Genomic DNA, 19,302 nt, shown 5'->3' with positions numbered 1-19,302 from the left:
AAAAAGGGACACGTTAGGGACCGGCGCTATGGCGTAGCGGGGAAAGCCACTGCCTGCACTGCTGGCATCCCATATGGGATTCAAGTCCCAGCTGCTCCACTTCCAATCCAGCTCCCTACTAATGCGCCTGGGAAAGCAGCAAAAAATAGTCCAAGGCCTTGGGCCCCTGCACCCATGTGGGAGACCAGGAAGAAGCTCCTGGCTCCTGGCTTCAGATCGGCTCAGCTCTGGCCATTGCAGCCATCTGGGGAGTGAACCAGCAGATGGAAGATCTTTCTCTCTATTTCTCCCTCTATCTGTCTGTAACTCTACCTAATTAATTAATTAGTAATAAATACCCTGAATGGGACTTTTCAGGGGCTCAGAAAAAAAAAGACATATAAGGACAAGGGAATTTAGGCTTTTTTTTTTTTTTTTTTTTGCACTTTACCACAGTTTGTTCCTCCTTCCATTCCTTCATACCCTCCCTCCTTTCTTCTTTATCCTGGTTGCCAACATTTAAATATTGGAGTTTTATCTAATCTTGAAAATGTACTTAGTGTGCTTTATTCATTTAAATTTCTTTCCTGATGTGTTTCATCCAAGTTTGTAACAGCGAAGCCTAGTTTTCTAAGATTGTTTTTGTGGAATTCAATGAGGTAATGTCTGTGGAAAAGTCTGGCACAAGTAGGCATTCAATATATGCTTTCCTCCTTCCTGAGTACCGCTCGCCACAAAGGCGCTACTTTGCAGCCTGGGGAGAGCAGTCAAGATGAAGGACAAGGGAGTCCTGGAGAAGGCAGCTGCAAAGCGATTCCTTGCGCTCAGGCACTGAGGAACGCCAAACATATCCTAAGACATTAAGAAGAGCCCCAGGAAACACCTCCTTCTACTTTAAGTGATCTGCTTCAAGCTCTGAAGGGTTCCCCAGTTCAGGCATGTGCGGGATGCCTACACAAGGCTGTCTGAGCCTGGTCCCTACTCCAGGCAGCTCTGGGTAAATACCTGGGCTGGACTTCATTTCTTCACTGCTCACCAGTGGGAGTGAGACTCTGCCCTGTTCCTTCCTTGCCTGAGTCAGAACTGAGCAGAGAATCTTCTGGACCGCCCCGCAGGCACCAAGCAGCACCGTTCCTTTCCAGATTGCTGTAAATTCTCTGCCCTTGTGAGAAGCCTCCTCCTTTTAACTGGAACAAGTAATTGACTGGTCTTTACCTTAGCTTAAGATGGACCAGCCTTCTGCTAACTTCTAGAAACAGCCTGTGCTTAATGAAAAGCCAGAAGGAGTTGTGTAAGATGTTTGGAGATAAGCTTGCTGGACTTTCTCCCTAGTACCTCAGTGAGGCAATTCTGGCCACCAATGTGACCTGCTCACCAGTGAGGCACACTGAAGCGGTGGGGTGGTTTGTTGGAGAAACAGCGTTTCAGTTCCACAGCCTCTCTGGGCCTGGGTTTCCTTGAGTTCTCACACCCTCGACAGAAGGAAAATGGCGGAACTGAAGGTAAGAAACTATCTGGCAGGTTCTCTGGGGGGTTTTTCAGCCGAATTTGTGGAAGCTTCCGAGAACTCCAGAGTGTCAGATTTGGGAAGGACATAGAAGGACCATGGTCCAAACCTGTATGTTTCGAGGTTTCTGTTGTCTATGAGCATGACTCAAGTTGGCGGACAAGGGAGAAGTGATAAAGGAAAGTGATGACACTCCTATAGATCATCATTTGGCTTTTTTGGATTCAAATATTATCTTGGGAATGTGTAGCTATCCAAAGGGCTCCTCTCCACCGTGGACACACCCGTTTCTCAGTATGTCTGTTTCCCATCCCCTACTCCCGACATCATCCTGTTGCTGCAGCCTCCTGGACTGATCCCAGCCCACCAATTAGAGATGGTTAATCTCTTCAGTTAATTTGAGGTACAGAATCAGTCCTTAGCCAGTAGAACTTCCACTAGAAAATATCTCCTTTTTATTTAATGTGCAATTGAAAAGTATGTGTGGGTGATATATGTGCTATTTGGTGCTGGCATTTTAACAGTGAATTCACATTAAAAATATATCTGAGTTATAGACACTCTCAATTCTACTTAACAAACAATAAAAAGGAAAGCTCAAAGAAACTAAATGATTTGCCCAATGTCACTGCTGAAAGGGGTTGTCTGAATCAGAAGTTCAAAAAGGAGCCTTTAGTGGCTCCTACTAGGCTGGTTCCTTAAGGCCACGCAAAAGGAGTGTGTCTCCACCATGCCTAATGTGTCTCTACACCATGCCTAATACCAAACTCTCATTTGCATCAGCACCTCACATATGCATGCAAAACAACAGAACGGCCCCGAACCTTGGTTCAAGCCAGGTGGGCCAGACCTCCAGGCTTTTTCCCAGATGCCCTTCAACTGGTGTCAAGTTTGAAGACTAAAACATCTCCTTGATTGATAGGAATCCTGTAAACACTCAATACTGGAGTAAAAGAGTTTGTTTCTGTGTCTTTAGGCCTGAGAATTATCTCTCATTCTTTCATTGAGAAAATACTCTGTGCTCAGCCCAGATGCCATAGATGGATGTAGGACAGGAACGGAGTCTGAGCTACATAGACACCAGAGCAGCTTTCAAGGAGGCTGCTCTTCAGCTGAGTCTTAAGCCGCGAATTGGTTAAATGAAGAAGGCTGGCACGAGAAGAAACAGCACGTACAAAGCAGAAGGTCCTGTGTGTTCTGGGACCCAGAATGTTTCAGGCAAATTTGAGTTGCTAGCAGGACATCCCAGCCAGAGATCCCATCCCCAGGACATGGCTGGATGTATCTGGCTGTGTCCCCAGGTAGGGAAGGGTGGCAGGGGAGGAGACACAGGGTCATCATGTCCAGAACGGTAGCTGAAGTCGAGGCAGAGGGAGAGTACACAGGAACTTGTTTGCTAATGAAAATCCTATGAGGAAGTTCAGCAGGAATTGGAAACATTCCAACTGCTTATAAATAAATTATATCTAAAATCCTTATCCTGCTGTAATTTTTGAGCAAATTATTATGCAGAGCATCAGCTCACCAGTGTGTAAATTGTATGCTGGTCTTTGTTCTCAGTTTCAAAGACAGTCTTCCCAGGCTGCTGTTTAATCTCTGCAAGGAAAGGTTAGTTCTAGAGGTCACAAATCTAAACGCAGAAAATCACAGTGCATCATACTCAATCTAGTCAATAAGCATTACATAATTTTTTTAAAGTTTCTCACTTTTTATTTCTACATTTTATTGGATATGTCAACACAAAGCCTCAAGCCTCAAATCATATTTACATAAAAGTATAACCATGGGAAGAAGATTTGAAAGATAAAATAACACAATTAAATTTTAAATAAACCACCCTATATTCTTGGGTAAGTTGTTTTGATTCTCCTCCGCTTGGTTTCCTCTTTTCTAAAATGAAGAGCTGTTTTTTTTTAAAAGATTTATTTTATTTATTTGAAAGACTTTCAGAGAGAGGGAGAAAGAGAGAGAGAGAGAGAGAGAGAGAGAGAGAGAGAGAGAGAGGTCTTCATCTGCTGGTTTACTCCCCAGATGGCCACAACAGCCAGGGATGGGCCAGGCTGAAGTCAGGAGCTCTTCCGGATCTTCCATGTGGGTGCAGGGGCCCAAGCACTTGGGCCATCTTCCACTGCTTTCCCAGGCCAGAGAGCTGGATCGCAGGTGGAACAGCCAGGACTCAAACCGGTGCCCATATGGGATGCTGGCACAGCAGGCCAGGGCTTTCACCCACTGTGCCACAGCACCAGCCCTAAGAGCTGGCCCCACCACCAACTACTTGACTTTGAGTCTATATTTAACTAGCTTCTGGAATGATTCCATTAAGCAGAAATAGGACCACTGTTTTACATAATTAGTTTCATGTTGGTACTGTAACAAATTGCCACATATTTAGTGGCTTAAAACAAAGCAGATTTATTCTCTATTGTTTCTAGAGCTCAGAAATCTGAAATCAAGCCGGCGCCGCAGCTCAATAGGCTAATCCTCTGCCTGCGGCTCCGGCACACCGGGTTCTAGTCCCAGTCGGGGCGCCAGATTCTGTCCCGGTTGCCCCTCTTCCAAGCCAGCTCTCTGCTGTGGCCCGGGGATGCAATGGAGGATGGCCCAAGTGCTTGGGCCCTGCACCCCATGGGAGACCAGGAGAAGCACCTGGCTCCTGGCTTCAGATCAACGCGGTGCGCCAGCTGCAGCGCACCGGCCGTGGCAGCCATTGGAGGGTGAACCAACGGAAAATGAAGACCTTTCTCTCTGTCTCTCTCTCACACTGTCCACTCTGCCTGTCAAAAAAAGAAGAAGAAGAAAAAAAAAAAAAAAGGAAATCTGAAATCAAGGAGTAGGCATTTAGCCCAGTAGTTAGGCTACCCACATCACACCAATCAGAGCACCCAAGTTCAATTCCTGGTTCTGGTTCCTGACTCTAGCTTCCTGCCAGTGCAGGCCCTGAAAGATAGTAGTAATGGCTCAAGCAATTGTCTCCCCACTGTGGAGAGCAACTCGGACTAGACTGTTACTGGAATTAAGACTTATTCTATGCATCTGCTCTCCCACAATATGGCGCTGAGAAGGGAGTAACAACTTCTTGTTTTTGTTGTTGTGTTTTTTTGTTGTTGTTGTTTTTTTTTTTTTTTTTTTTCTTTTTTTACAGGCAGAGTGGACAGTGAGAGAGAGAGAGAGAGAAAGAGGTCTTCCTTTGCCTTTGGTTCACCCTCCAATGGCCACCGCAGCCGGCGCGCTGCGCTGATCCAATGGCAGGAGCCAGGTACTTATCCTGGTCTCCCACGGGGTGCAGGGCCCAAGCACTTGAGCCATCCTCTACTGCACTCTCTGGCCAGGGAGTAACAACTTCTATGCAGCTGCCTCTCGCCAATTTGATTGACTGAGCTGCAGGAGCTGATCTTGCTCTTGATTGGAGGAGAGCAGCGTACTCGGCGTGTGGGTAGCAGAGTTGGGACTGGTGGAAGAGGACTATAAAGGAGGAGAGAGACAACATGCACCAGGAACATCTATCTGAAGGAATACCTGTGCAGCCCCCGAGAGAGCTGGCCGGCGGTGTGCCGCTCCCCCGCGGAAGTGGGGAAAGTGGCAGGGGGAACCGCCCTTCCACGGAGGTGGAAGGGTCGGTAGCCAACCCGGGAAGAACCAGCAGCAGACCCGGGAAGGGCCGAGCAGACAAAAGAACAGCGCAGGGTCCTGTGTTGCTCCTCCATGAAGAGGGGGAGCAACACCCCACCACCTGTGTAGGAGAGATAGATGGAGTTCCCAGCTCTGAGCTTCTGCCTAGCCCTGTCCCAACCATTGTGGGCAATTCAGGCATGAACTGGCGAATAGGAGTGCTCTCTCTCCTCTCTCTCTCTCTCTCTCTCTCTCTCCTCTCCCTCCTCCCCCATTCGTTGCCTCTGAAATAATTTTTTAAAAATCTGAAATCAGTTTTGCTGGGCTAATGACAAGAGTTCAGCATGGCTGGTTATTTCTGAAAACTCAGTGGGAAAATCTGTGTCCCTGGCTTCTAGAGCAGACACCCATTTTCTTTGCTGGAGGCCCCTTCCTTCATCTTCAGGATATCGTTCAAATCTGTTTTGTAATGGAACATCAGCGATTCCTGTTTTGTAATCAGCTCTCCCACCACTTCTGCCTTAAAAGGCCACTTGTATATATGCTGAGAGGGCGCCTGAGTAATCTGGATATCTCTCCCCATCCCAAGACTCTTAATTTAATCACACCTGCAAAAGTCTCCTTTGTTCTCAGGTGACAGAGATTCCAGGGATTAAAGCATAGATTTTTCTTACAGCCATTATGCAGCCTACTGTAATAACCTTCAAGCTCCCCTAACTCTGTATTTTAGGTTTTCATCACTGTTAACTAGAAATACTGGATTCTTTCCACAAGCAAAAAAAGATAGAAATGGATCCATCTCTACCCCGACTTCTCTCTCTTTGCTTCACACTCAGTAAGAGAAAGTAGGTATGCCATCTGCCCGCCCCATCAGGTGTTACCCAGAATCAGGCAGGAGAAAGCACCTCATAACACTACTCTGACAAGTGAATGATATCCCAGGGACCATGTGAGAATGAAAAAGCTGTGTCCTGGTGAGCTGCCAAAGAACCGACAGTACTGAAGTCCTAGGGAGCTCGGGAATGTATTCTTTCATTTAAAAGAATGCATATAATTCTCTTGGAAAAATGAAATGTTTTTGTTGGATCAAATTATTCATAAATGTGAACTGCAGAAAACATACACACTTGCTTAACGTTAGATCTTTCTTTGATTTTATTTCTGTATAAGGCATATTTTTTACATAATCACCAAACCAGCTGGAGTTGAGTGCTTGGATTTTCATAGCTGAGGAAAGCAGAGTTCAGACCCTGTCCTTGAGCTCAAAGCCTCCAGAAAGCAGTAGCCGAATCCCGCTTCCCCAGTGCCTTCGCCCCCGGCGGTGAGGGACATAGCGATTCAAAGCTCTGATAAGCTCATCTGTAATTTTTCCCTCGGAGTTAGAAAAACAAAATGATCTGAGAGTGACTCGGCATTTTCCAGCCCGTCCTCTGCAGCCGCGCTCTGCAGCTAAGATGGAGAAACGGATCCAGAACCCACACCTTCACGGCGCTTGAGTGGCTCCCTTCCAAATCGCCAGCTGTTCCTTCTCCTTTCTTGTCTATTTTTTAAAGCACAGTCTGAATCAAATGCTTCAGAATCATGTATATGAACTCTCTTTTCCCTTGTTCCAAACACAAATATAACCCTGACCTTTGTTCTGAGGCCAGCACCTGCAAAGAAAAGGGAAGGTTAATGAGTAAATCCTCCCGCGCCTGCCAGAGGGCTCAGCTGCACCGGGCAGCACTCAAACCTTCCTTCCTCTCGCAGAGACAAACAGTGCAGCACTGGAACAAAGGCAGGCACTGTGATATGGAGCAGCTTCAGTCAGAGGCTCGGCTAAAATTGCATTTCACAGAAAGAAGATAATTTGAGGTCATTACGAATTCTCAGCAGCTCAAACTCAATCCTGTTGATGGCAAGCATGAGGTTCAATTTGAGAGAAGAAAATTGTATTCAGTGAAGAATCGAAAGGCTGAATGGCCTCTGTCATTCCCAAAAGAAATCTTTGCAAACTGCATGCTGCTGCTGTGAACAAATGTGTATCACAGAACTCAGTGATTGGGTTGTGATCAGTTTTAAAATATACAATAAATTCTGTCTGAAGGCAAAAAGAATCATTTGACTTCCATTGCTTTCTAGGTCATAATATTTCACATTTGATATTCCTTCTAAGTGTAGGCGCTGTCTGCCTGATCATCGCTTGCATACCGGCGTGGTGCATTGAGCTCACTCTTCTGTGTGCTGTCCAGAATCTTGGGGGGCTGAGCTCCGCCCCCTGCCATGCTTCTCTCTCAGATGGAGAAAAGCTCAGATGGGGCCCTATGCTCACTGAGCCAGGTTGCACTGTGCTCTTCCTGGGTTAAAATCAATTGGTATTCAAGTTAAAGCAAAAAGGGTCCTAACTCCATTTATAGTAGTAAATAGCACTCACATTAGAATTGGCTCTTGAAGGGGCTGGTGTTTTAACTCAAGGGGTTAAGCCTCCACCTGTGACACCAGCATCTCATATGAGTGCCAGTTGGAGCCCCAGGTGTTCCACTTCCAGTCCAGCTCCCTGCTCATGCACCTGGAAGATGGACTGAGTACCTGGGCCCCTCCCACCCATGTGGGAGACATGGATGGAGTTCCAGGCTCCTGGCTTCAGCCTGCCCTGCCTGGCCCTGCCCTGGCAATTGCATCCATTTGTGGAATGAACCAATGGATGGAAGATCTCTCTCTCTTTCTCTCCCTCCCTCCCTCCCTCCCTCCCTCCCTCCCTCCCTTCTCTCTACCTAACTCTGCCTTTCAAATAAAGTAAATAAATCCTATAATAATAATAATAATAAAGAATTGGCTATTGGGGCCAGAATTGTAACTCAAAAAGTTAAGTGGGGGTTTGCCACACCAGCATCACTCATCAGAGTGCCAGTTTGAATCCCAGTTGCTCCACTTCAGATCCAGCTTCCTATTAATGACCCTGAGAAAGCAGTGGATGATGGCCCAATAATTGGGCTGTTGCCACCCATGTGGGAAACCAGGTTGGAGTCTCAGGCTCCTGGCTTTGGCCTGGCTCAGCCTTGGTTTTACAGCCATTTGGGGAGTGAACCAGTGGATGGAAGGTTCTGTGTGTGTGTGAGTTGCTCTGCCTTTCAAATAGATAACTGAATCTTAAAACAACAACAACAACAACAACAACTGTGAATGAAAAACTAAATCATCAGAAATCTCTCAAGCACCTTGTATGGGCCAAAGCATGGGGGTATACAGAAATAAAACTGCCATAGTCCCAACCCTCATGGAGCGTATATGCCAGGAAAGAAGCCAAACAGTGAACAAGGACTCCCAGGTGTGTTCCACAGTATAAGAGTAAATTTAAGGGGTTCCTCAGAATTTACTTTGCTGAAAAATCCCTTCCTTCTAGTTGCAAAGTTAAGAGGTCCCCATTAGAATAGTCCCCACTGTGCCACTGTGGGAAGATTCTGGGCTGACACTTCTGTCGAAGGCCACATATTGCTTTAAGCTTCATTTCCATGCATCCGCACAGATACAAATCTATGTACATGTGTGCCAGATAGGAGCTGGCTAATGTTGACTTTTACTTGCAGCAAGACTAGTTTCTCTCAACAGTTCTGCCATCAGGTTTGATCTAAACTCCTCTTCCCAGGTGCTTTTTTTTTTCCTTCAGGAAATGGAGAGGAAATTGATGTCCAAGCTCAAGTAGTCTGTGATCTTGATCCAGTAAGACCCTAGTAACCTGGAGTTAGGGTGAATCCTGAGCCATCTCCCCACTCAGGAACTCCCAGATGGAACTAGAATTCAAGAACCCATTTTTGGAATAGGATACTTAACAAGTCCATAAATCAGCCAAGTACAACTTAGAGTGGGGATGTCTATGCTCTTTCTAGCACTACTGTTCTGATTATTTGGAAGTCTTTAAAACCCACATAAAACATCCAGCCTTTCCTTTTCCCATGCCAAGACATAGCAGAGATGTGTAGAACATCACACACAAACACAAGTCCCTGCAGAAATTCTTACCTCTGTAGACTTTCAATGTTGTGAGATGCTCTGTAAATCCCATCAATGGTGGCATTTGTGTCTTTGTCCCTTGCAGTATATTTCTGGATTTGGGAACGAGTGTGCTTCAGAGGACCCTCGCTGCCCTGGTTCCTTGCCAGAAGGACAGGTATGAATGCATAGAATGTTTAGCGAGCCCGGATGACTAGTCCTCAGGCCAAAATGCCTCCACCCACCATGGCTCTTCCTAAGTTCACTTGTGAACAGTCTAGAAGTTTTACAGGTCTTCAGGACAACTAGGATACAGAGGAATGTCAATACAAAGATAAAAATTGGGTTGGTGGCTATCTATGTCAAAGCCCCCAACCCAAACTGGAGGACTTCCAGGAGGATCCATCCTCAAAGACCAGAGCTAAGGTGACTTCCTCATGGTTTTCTTGAGCAGCATAAGCTATGACAATATAGAAAACAGCAAAGTATTTAAAGGGGCAGGCATTTGGCATAGTGGTTAGGATGCCATGTGGGAGGCTCACAGTCTGTGTTGGAGGTGCCTGGATTTGTGTGCTGGATCTGCTTCCGATTCTAGCCTCCTAATGATGTTCACCCGAGGAGGCAGCAGGTGAAGGGTGACTCAAGTACCCACATGGGAGACCTGAACTGAGCTCTGGACTCCTGGGCAGGTCATTGTGGACAATTAGGGAGTGAATCAATGGATGTGTGCCTTTCCAATAAATAAAAGTTTTTAAATAAACAAAAATGTATGCAGAAAGATGTTCACATAAGTGTTATGATAGCAAAACATGGTAAATATTTTTTAAAGACTTTTTAAACTTTTGTTTATTTATTTTCATTTTATTTGAAAAAAAAAAAAAGAGGAACACAGAGATCTTCAGTAGTTTGTTTCCCAGATGCTCATAAAGAACCAGAGCTGGGCCAATGCAAAGCCATGAGTATGGAACTCAAGCCAGGTCTCCCACGTGGCTGTCAATGACCCAGCTACCTCAGCCATTACCTGCTTCCACCCAGGGTGGGAATTAGCAAGAAGCTGGAATTGTGAGCAGAGCCAAGATTCAAACCCAGACACTCTGATAATAGGATGCAGGCATCTTAAGTGGCTTCTTAATTGCTGCATCAGATGCTTGCCTTTCACAACTTTTTGAAGACTATTTCTTGGCATTGAAAGTGTTTATTATATAGTATTTTCTTAGAAAGAGAGTGAGGAAAGGTGGAAGGGAAAGAGGGAGAGAGGAAGGTAAGAGAAAGAGGAGAGAGAGAGAAGGAAGTGCCTGATTATTATAAGAGTACATGAATCATGAGAGCCTTATTTGGAGGATAAGAATAGAAATAAATATACTAACATGTCAGCGTTGGGTTACATCCAGTTGGGGAGATAATGGTAGATACCAAATATTTTACAATTTCCTACAATGAGCATGTATTACATTTGGCATTATGGGGAAGAGTTACATAAAAAGTTTTCCAAGATATATATATTGGTTGGGGATGGTTATGTGCAGTAGCCTATATCATCGCCATCCATCACTGAAATTGTTGGGAAGGCAAGATATTTTTTGGATTGGAATGATTTTTTTATTGCTTCCTTTGTTTCAGAATAACCCCCAGGTCTGCCCTTACAATCTGTATGCTGAGCAGCTCTCAGGATCAGCTTTCACTTGTCCACGGAGCACCAATAAGAGAAGGTACACGATTAGGTTAATTTTGACCTGCAAACTGTTAGAACTATGACCTAGGACCCTGTGCTGCCTCTTGTACCTAGAACATGACTAGGCAAGTCTGCATCCAGGTCCTTCCCATAGCCTATGTTCTGAGTCATAGTAGGGGAAGATGGACCTTATCCCCAGCTAAAATCACATGCAATGCCCAGAGGAAGAAGGGGAAAAGAATAGTTGCACAGAACCTGCGAAACTCGCACATCCACTTCCATGGACAAATTCTCACCAGCACACACAAGAAAATGTTTTAAGCAGTCTGGCCTTTCTCTAAGGACTGGCCAGTGAAGCTTTGGATTTGAATTTACTTGTTGTGTTTTTTATATAATGATTTAGTCACAATAATTCCAGAAGACTCAGAACAATATCTTCAGCTGACTAGAGCATTATGTCCTTGGCATGAACATGTTGGATAACCCAAGGTCATGTATTATGGCCCCTTGAGGTTTGAATTAATAAGGTTTTTACTCTTTGGAATTTGCTTTTTCTGGAAACCAGCACATTTGTTTGCACGGTATGTCATGTCCCATGTTTGCTCTAATCCTATAGACCAGGTCAATGAGCATGCTCCCTTGATTAATCCCTGGGAGGTAGCTTGGATGTAGCACCTGCTGCAGTTCCAGGAGATGGTAAATGTCATGATTTAAGTAAGTAGTATCTATCTCATTTTGGAATTTCAGTCCAAGGCATCTGTGAGGAGGGTTGTTGCTACTCCTAAGGCCTTAGGGAGGAGGGAAGACTGTCTTGTACTGCTTAGTATGGGGGGCAGGGATTGTCTCCACAGGGCCTCCTGAGGATCAGACGAGCACATGAGTGCAAAAGCACACTACCCACACAAATGATGAAATTGTGTCCCTTAGTGACTAATCATGCCCACTGGGCATTCAGGCCATCAAGTTTAATGCTGGCTTCTTCTTTTCCAGCTGTGTGACCCTATCTAGATCTTCATATGTAAGATAGAGATACTGACAGTGCATATTTCATCATTGTAGTGGAAAGAAAGGGAAGAGTGTTTGTAAAGTGGCTAGCACATTGGCCCATGGTCAGTGTTCAGTTCATCATGTTGTTATCATCACCATCATCATCATCACCATCACCATCACCATCACCATCATCATCATCATCATCACCATCAATGCCGCCATAGCAGTTTCTTCCTCAATTCCAGGGTATCTGTAGGAGGTTGTCAGGGAGCTGAGTAGGATCTAGGGCAGGTGCTATACAATGTCATTGTCAATATTGCTTTTCTTTTGATAGACATGTCTATGTAGCGGGGGGGGGGGGGAGAGAAACTTTCCAATATGTATCCAAAATCAGGGGTTAATTATGGTGATATTTGATTGTCTCTCTCTTTGTAAACCCAAAGAGACAAGGTAAGAAAAGCACACAGACAGTTCCCGTCCCTTCTAATTTATGACAGCCTGGCCCCCATGACTCTGCTCTTGACTTTATGGCCCATCCACTAACAGGCCACCTGGTCTCCGGATTCTGCCGCCTGCCCCCATTATTCAGCAATATCTGCAGCCAGCAGGAGCTGAGCTCTGTTCCAGGAGGCTGAAAAGGAGCTGTTGGCATTTCATTAAGAATCTGGCACCGTTCCCTGAATCAGAATTAAATCTCTGTCCAGGGCGATGTAGTGCTGCCTGGGGAGTTTTATAAACTCAGCTTAAAAAAAAAATAAGGGACACTAGGCATGGCTCACCCATCTGTTTAGAACTTTCCAAAGGTATCCAGAAAAAATTTGTGAAAATGCTCAAAATTCCCTATAGGAAGATAAGGCCAACCCCTCCTATTGCCTGAAACTCTTAGTGACTACTCATTTAAACCATAAAGTATAGGGCCACCACTAAACTATTAGAGGTTCTGTTATCTATCCATCTATGTATCTATGGTCTATCATCTATCATTTATCTATCTGTCAGGGATTGATTTTTGTTATAGTAGCTAGCTGAGAAGGTCAAAGTCAGGACAGAGAATGTGGAAAATTTAGACAATGATAAAATTCCATGACTAAGGGAGACAATTCAACAAATAGCAAATAAGTGAACAATTACTGTGTATTTTAGGTACATGAGCTCTTTGAGTTCTCACAACAATCCTAAGTGATAAGAATGAAGACCAAGATGACTCAGGGAATTTAATAACTTGCCCAGGATCACACAGCAGGTTCTAAGATACATGCTCTCAACCTTGTATACAATTGGCAGTTGCAGGGGCTTAGTTTATTACTTGGCTTGAAGTTCAAGGTCTGAGGCCACATTATAAAGAGCTGGAAGAATCAAGTGGAAATTGAACAAATCTATCCTGTTATCCCCAAGTTGGCTCAATGTTGGGCCAGGCAACCTCCACTCCCTGAGGTACATGCTCCTTAATCTTAAAAGGCCAGAGCCTAGTCTGGTCTTCTTTGGTCAGAAGTAGGGTCCTTCTACCTTCTGTACCTTGTCAGGATAATGGTCTCTGGAAGGGCTGGAGTCCATCTTAGTGAGTCTCAGTATCCCCCAGCTTCTGAAGGGATCTCCCTATGGTCTCCTTCATGGGATTCTTCCCTGTCTGAAGCCCGAGATTTGATCCTGGCAGAGGGCCCTCTGGTCAAGCCTTGACACACACAGAAAGCAAAACATAAGAAAGAGAGAAAAAACAAAGCTGAAAATAAACTATAACAAAATGTGGACATATATCTTATAATTTTGGAACACAGAATTGTTCATTTCCTAAACCTCTCACAAATTAATGTCAAATAACCTGTGGGGAGCAACCCGGACTAGACTAAGTTACTGGAATTAAGACTTATTCTATGCATCTGCTCTCCACAATATGGCGCTGGGAGAGGAGAAAACAGCTTCTACGCAGCTGCCTCTTGCCAACTTGAGTGATGACCTCCAGGAGCTGATCCTGCTCCTGATTGGAGGAGAGCAGCGTACTCGGCGTGTGGGTAGCAGAGTTGGGATTGGCGGAAGAGGACTATAAAGGAGGAGAGAGACAACATGCACCAGGAACATCTAAGGAGAACATCTATCTGAAGGAACACCTGTGCAGCCCCTGAGAGAGCCGGCCGGCGGTGTGCCACTCCCCTGCGGAAGTGGGGAAAGTGGCCAGGGGGAACCGCCCTTCCACGGAGGTGGAAGGGACGGTAGCCAACCCGGGAAGAACCAGCAGCAAACCCGGGGAGGGCCGAGCAGACAAAAGAACAGCGCAGGGTCCTGTGTCGTTCCTCCACGAAGACGGGGAGTGACATAATGGTGCCGTGACTCGGATAGGAAGCCTAGGAGCAACATAATGGTGCTGTGACTCGGATATGAAGCCTAGGCAGGGTTTAGTGTCGTTCCTCCACGAAGAGGGGGAACGACAATAACCCAGCTGAAAACATTATAGGAATTGTATAAATAGTTCATGGAAAAATTATAAAAAGCCAATACACAGTGAACAGATTTTCAACCTTGTTCCTAATAAAGAAAACATAAAATAAGATACTGTTTTTCACCCACAAGACTAAAATTATCAATAACATTCATGTTTGGGGAAATGTGGGTGATCAGACATTCTCCCACATTGTCGGTAAAAGAGTAAAGTGGTACAATGGCTTGAAGAAATTGGAGGAGAAGGAGTCATTTACCTTTCAGAACTTTTTAAAAAGATTTATTTATTTATTTATTTATTTATTTGAGATGCAGAGTTTCAGATCGAGAGAAGAAAAGACAGAGAGAGAGGTCTTCCATCTGCTGGTTCACTCCCCAAATAGCCCAACAACTAGCGCTGGACCAGGTCAAAGCCAGGAGCCAGGAGCTTCCTCCAGGTCTCCCATATGGGTGCAGGGGCTCAAGCACTTGGACCATCTTCCACTGCTTTCCCAGGTGCATTAGCAGGGAGCTGGATCAGAAGTAGAGCAGCTGGGACTTGAGCCAGCACCCATATGTGATGCTGGTTCTGCCAGAGGAGACTTAACCTACTATGCCACAGCACCAGCCCACTTTTTAGAACTTTTTAAAATTACTTGAATTATTTTTACCCTTGGCATGTGATAGAGCTCATAAGAATTTTGGATTTCAAAATTTTTTACAACCAAGATAAGCTTTTAATTCCATTAACTGCAAACTTGTTGAAGTTTCCTCATATTACTCTTAAATTTTTTAAGGAGAAAACTGATTTATATTTCAAAACTAACAAAGAAGCCAATTAAATGGATTTTCCTGCACTGGTATTCCTCGAGGTACCTTTCCTTCTTTTATAGCCATGGGGAAAGACAGTTCATTTTTTGGCAGCATGGGAATAACCAAGAGCTGGAAACTCAATCTAAAAGGTGGTAGATAGAGAAGATAGAAGACACCAGGACTCTAGGCAGCAAATAGCCAGTAAGAAGTGATGCTTGGGGTAGGCATATGCCCTAGAGGTTAAGATGCCAGTGAGGATGGTCACATCTCATACCTGTGTACCTGAATTCAATTCCCAGCTGCAACTCCCGACTACAGCTTCCTGCTAGTGCACACCCTGGAAGGCAGTGGTGATGGCTTAAGTAACTGCATTCCTGCCACCCACAAGGAAGACCTGGATTGAATACCCAGCTCCTGGCTTTGATCTGGCTCAACCCCAGCCATTGCAGGCATTTTGGACATGAACTTGCAGACAGGAGCAATCTCTCTCTATCTCTATCTCAAATAAATAAATGTGTCATTGCTTGTCATTGCTTCTCACATTAAAGCCCACAGACTGTTGCTGACTTGAGTATCTTTCTGTTGGTACTTCCTGAACCACTCTGTGTATTACTCAGAATGTTACCCTAAGGCTGTGCGTTCTTGTCTCCCCACAGCTGGCTGTATAGGATTCTGCCTTCCGTTTCTCACAAGCCCTTTGAATCTATTGACCAAGGCCATATCACTCACAACTGGGATGAAGTTGATCCTGACCCTAACCAGGTGAAAGGAACACACCATGAATCCAAAGCTTTGAAAAGAAATTTTTAAATCATGCTAGAATCTTTGAAAAATTGGTGAGCTTTTTAAAATGGATGCTCAAGTATCTGGTGTTTTGCTCAAACCTGGGTAGAAATTATGAAATTAGATTGTGTGTGTGTGTATGTATGTAAGCCTGTGTCTGTTTTGCCTAATGGTATGTAGACAAGCACAGGGATAGTCCAGAGTGGTGTGAGTACTGAGGTGAATTGGATGGATGGAAATTATATAAGCTGGTCAGAATATATTTGTGCACATAGGGTTTGTTGGGGGGAGGTGTATTTTAAACTTATCACAGAATCTAGAGAACACATTCAATACTGGCATCTCTGAAAAGAGGTTTGCATTCCTGCTCTTCTATTTACTGTGTCCTTGAGCCATGGCATTTCATCTGTAAAATAGCAAGATAACATCTGCCTTCAGTGATATGGTGAAGATCACGTGAGACAATACAGGGGAAGGTGCTTTGCATTGTGTAGTACAAAACAACCATGACTCTGCTTCAGCCATCTTGGTGTATTTGCTTAAGGACAATGGTCATTGTAAGTCTCAGAATTTATTTTCAGGTAAATTTTTTTTTCATTCCATATCAATTTTTATTCTGAGATCTCCATCTGTGCCCCTCTCCCCTGCTCCACCACCTATCTCCCCCCTATAGCTTCCCCTTTGTTTTTCTAAGGCATTTTGTCTATACTAACAAATCTCTGCAAATATTCCCCTAAATACTTAGACTTTTTGTAAAAAAAAAGCCAAAAGAATTCATAAATACATTTGGTTTCCTAACCTATTCCATCTCTTCCCTTAATTATGAAAATCTTGGAGAACTAAGTACCAGTCTGAATGCCACCTACCCTTCTCCAATATGGACTGGTAAGTTGGCACCCAGGGTGGAAAGAAAATGTGAATTAGCATCTTAAAATATTGCCTGCATCACAGCCATTTCAGAATTGGGATACCCTCTCTAGATAACGGATCTTTGAACTTGTGTGAAGTTTAACGTGTGAAGGAGGCATCCTCCCTAGCTGCCTACTGGCTCCCATATTGCCTTTGAACACAGTAGAAAAAGGTAGTCCCTGCTACAACCTCCAAGCCCACAGATTCAGCCCCCAGACAAGGACACACAAGGCCAGATTTCCAGTCCCTACTCCCTTTCCTTTGGGCCAAACAGAGCGCCTGTGTAGGGCACAATTTGAACAGCCAACCTGGGGACCCCGGCTTTACCTTGTCCTTGGGCTTCACCTAGGCTCCTAACTATTTCACTTACCACCGTGGGGTGAGGAATACGTCTGGCAAACCGTGCCCTTTAGCTGTTTACCTCCTCACTCATCTCTTAGAGGGCCTCAGTCCCCTGCCCTTTGTCTAAGCATCTGCTTGACTCCTAATTGTGTTAACTAGAGGTGAATTCCATTCACCCTGCAATAACTGACAATAGACAGATTAATCAGAGAAAAGGCATGCAAATGTATTATTACTGTGCATCAGCCCAGGGAAATGACAGGAGAGTGATTACCCAACAACCCAGTGAGGTCCAAGTGCCTCTATGCCCTTGTTCCTAGAGGTAAGGAAATAGGGAACACAAGGACAAGTTGCCTGACGGCAGAACTTCAGCAGATTAGGTCTCCCAGGTCATCCCTTACAGCTGCCTGTAGCAGATTACATGAGAAGCCTGTCTGGGGGGGTGGAGACCATTTTGCATCCTTTCTTCTCCTGTGGTTGGTTAACCTTTCCTAGTTATTGGAAGAGATTCCTAGGGAGGGAGTTTAAAACGGTCGCACTGCTTTTGGAAGAAGTTTTCTCACTCAGATAAAGGAACTTCTTGGAGAGAATCTCCCTCTGCTTAAGGGAGGCACAGGAAGAGATGAGAGGGCTCCTGAGAGCAGTCTCAGGACTGCTTTCCTGAAGCTCCAGGGTCAAAACACCGCATTTTGAGATTTTTGGTTTTTTGAGCCCCACCTATTACATCTCAAATGCTCTAATGTCTCTCAATGGTCATACCAATTGTTCTTATTAATAAAGACACAGCTGCTTAATTACCAGACTCCATATTCCATTAGAAAATATAAAAGATGGATACCTGGGATTTCATAGAATTCCTGGTCAGATGAAACACCAGCTAAACCTTTATTACACGCTAAGTTTGGGAGGGTGAGAGGTTATTTGGCCCCGATATGTTTTCTAATTATTTTCTTCAGATGACACAGGGAATCTTCGATTACATTTCTGACAGTTCTCTTGAGTAGACCCAAGCTCACATCAGATAAGGGGAAAATGGTTAGCAGATTAGATGAAAATTAAACACAAATGAAATTTTCTATGAAAATCCCTTAAGTCATCCATAAAATATAGGATACATGGTTTTCTGTGTTCTGCCTTGAATGTTAATTCTTAGGTATACTACATTTGAGAAACATTGGCTAGACTAAAAGATATATTACAGGAAAAGTCCATTGGCAGACTTCAGGTTTAAATCATACAGCCTTTTTTTTTTAAGATTTATTTATTTATTTGAAAATCACAGTTACACAGAGAGAAGGAGAGACAGAGAGAGAGAGAGAGAGGTCTTCCATCTGCTGGTTCACTCCCCAACTGGCTGCAATGGCCAGAGCTGCGCCGATCCGAAGCCAGGAGCCAGGAGCTTCTTCCGGGTTTCCCACACGAGTACAGGGGCCCAAGCACCTGCGCCATTTTCTGCTGCTTTCCCAGGCTCATTAGCAGGGAACTGAATGGGAAGTGGAGCAGCCGGAATTCAAACCAGCACCCACAGGATGCCAGTATTACAGGTAGCACCGTTACTCACTATGCAACAGCACCTACCCCTAATTCATCATTTCATAAATAGTTACCATCATTTTGTCAGAGAAGACTGAGGAAGCTTCATTATAAAGCTTGAGCTAAAAGAGAGACACCTACTTGCTTTTTAGAAGACCTTCAATCCATGTTGGTTTCTCTCTCCCTCTTCATTTGCTTGCCATTCTAGCCTTGCTATGCATTTGTCCTTGAACTTGTTAGTTCTCTCCTGTTTTGAATTCCTTCAACATTTTCTATATTATGACCACCAAATAAGTTTTTCCTTTCCCTCCAGTATCTCCCCTGTTTACTTGTGACCTTGTGTTCACACACACTGGAAGATGTATGCCTCACAAACATCTTCATGAACACCAGGTCCATCAAGGTAATGGCTTGTCGTCCTCCTAACTTGTGGCCTGTGTCACCTGCCATCTGCTTCTCTTGCCCTGATGCACACACCCTCACTGTTCTTGCAAAATCTATCCTTTTGTCATCATTTACACCTTCTTGACAAGTCAATATCTCTTTCCAATTTTATGCTTCATTAATTAGCCATAACATTCTGCATTCATCACTTTCCTCCTCTTAACCTCGTTCAAACATGTGCTCCAGACTCTCACCAAGCAAGTGTGAGAAAGTTAGATTTAGATACCTCTCTGACAGTTGTTTCCAACTGCAGCCTGTATGAGAAGCATGTCTTCACCTGTCACAGAGCAGACCCAATACATCACCAGCTTCACCAGCTACCCACATTAGTCACCTCTGG

The 19,302-nt window shown here is 44.5% G+C and overlaps 1 protein-coding gene across 3 annotated transcripts in view; it reads left to right on the top strand.

Moving 5' to 3' along the window:
* The first annotated feature begins 1,279 nt into the window (after positions 1-1,279).
* HGD (homogentisate 1,2-dioxygenase) overlaps positions 1,280-19,302 on the top strand; it is a 51,761-nt gene continuing 33,738 nt past the window's right edge. Inside the window, exons 1-4 of one of the 3 annotated variants that reach the window (XR_001794703.3) lie at positions 1,280-1,481; positions 9,171-9,242; positions 10,685-10,773; positions 15,608-15,713. Coding sequence is in view for 2 of the 3 variants with exons in the window: in XM_002716820.5 (XP_002716866.1) it covers positions 1,467-1,481; positions 9,171-9,242; positions 10,685-10,773; positions 15,608-15,713 (282 nt within the window). In the remaining variant the exon portion in view is untranslated. Of the gene's footprint in view, positions 1,482-9,170; positions 9,243-10,684; positions 10,774-15,607; positions 15,714-15,801; positions 16,620-19,302 lie in introns of those variants that run through there. The other 2 variants (XM_002716820.5, XM_008266864.4) reach the window with 2 other exon arrangements.

Source organism: Oryctolagus cuniculus, chromosome 4 (assembly GCF_964237555.1).
Source record: "Oryctolagus cuniculus chromosome 4, mOryCun1.1, whole genome shotgun sequence".
Taxonomy (NCBI): domain Eukaryota; kingdom Metazoa; phylum Chordata; class Mammalia; order Lagomorpha; family Leporidae; genus Oryctolagus; species Oryctolagus cuniculus.
The sequence above is the reverse complement of the archived record's forward strand: the minus strand, read 5'-3'. Positions and strand labels throughout refer to the sequence as shown.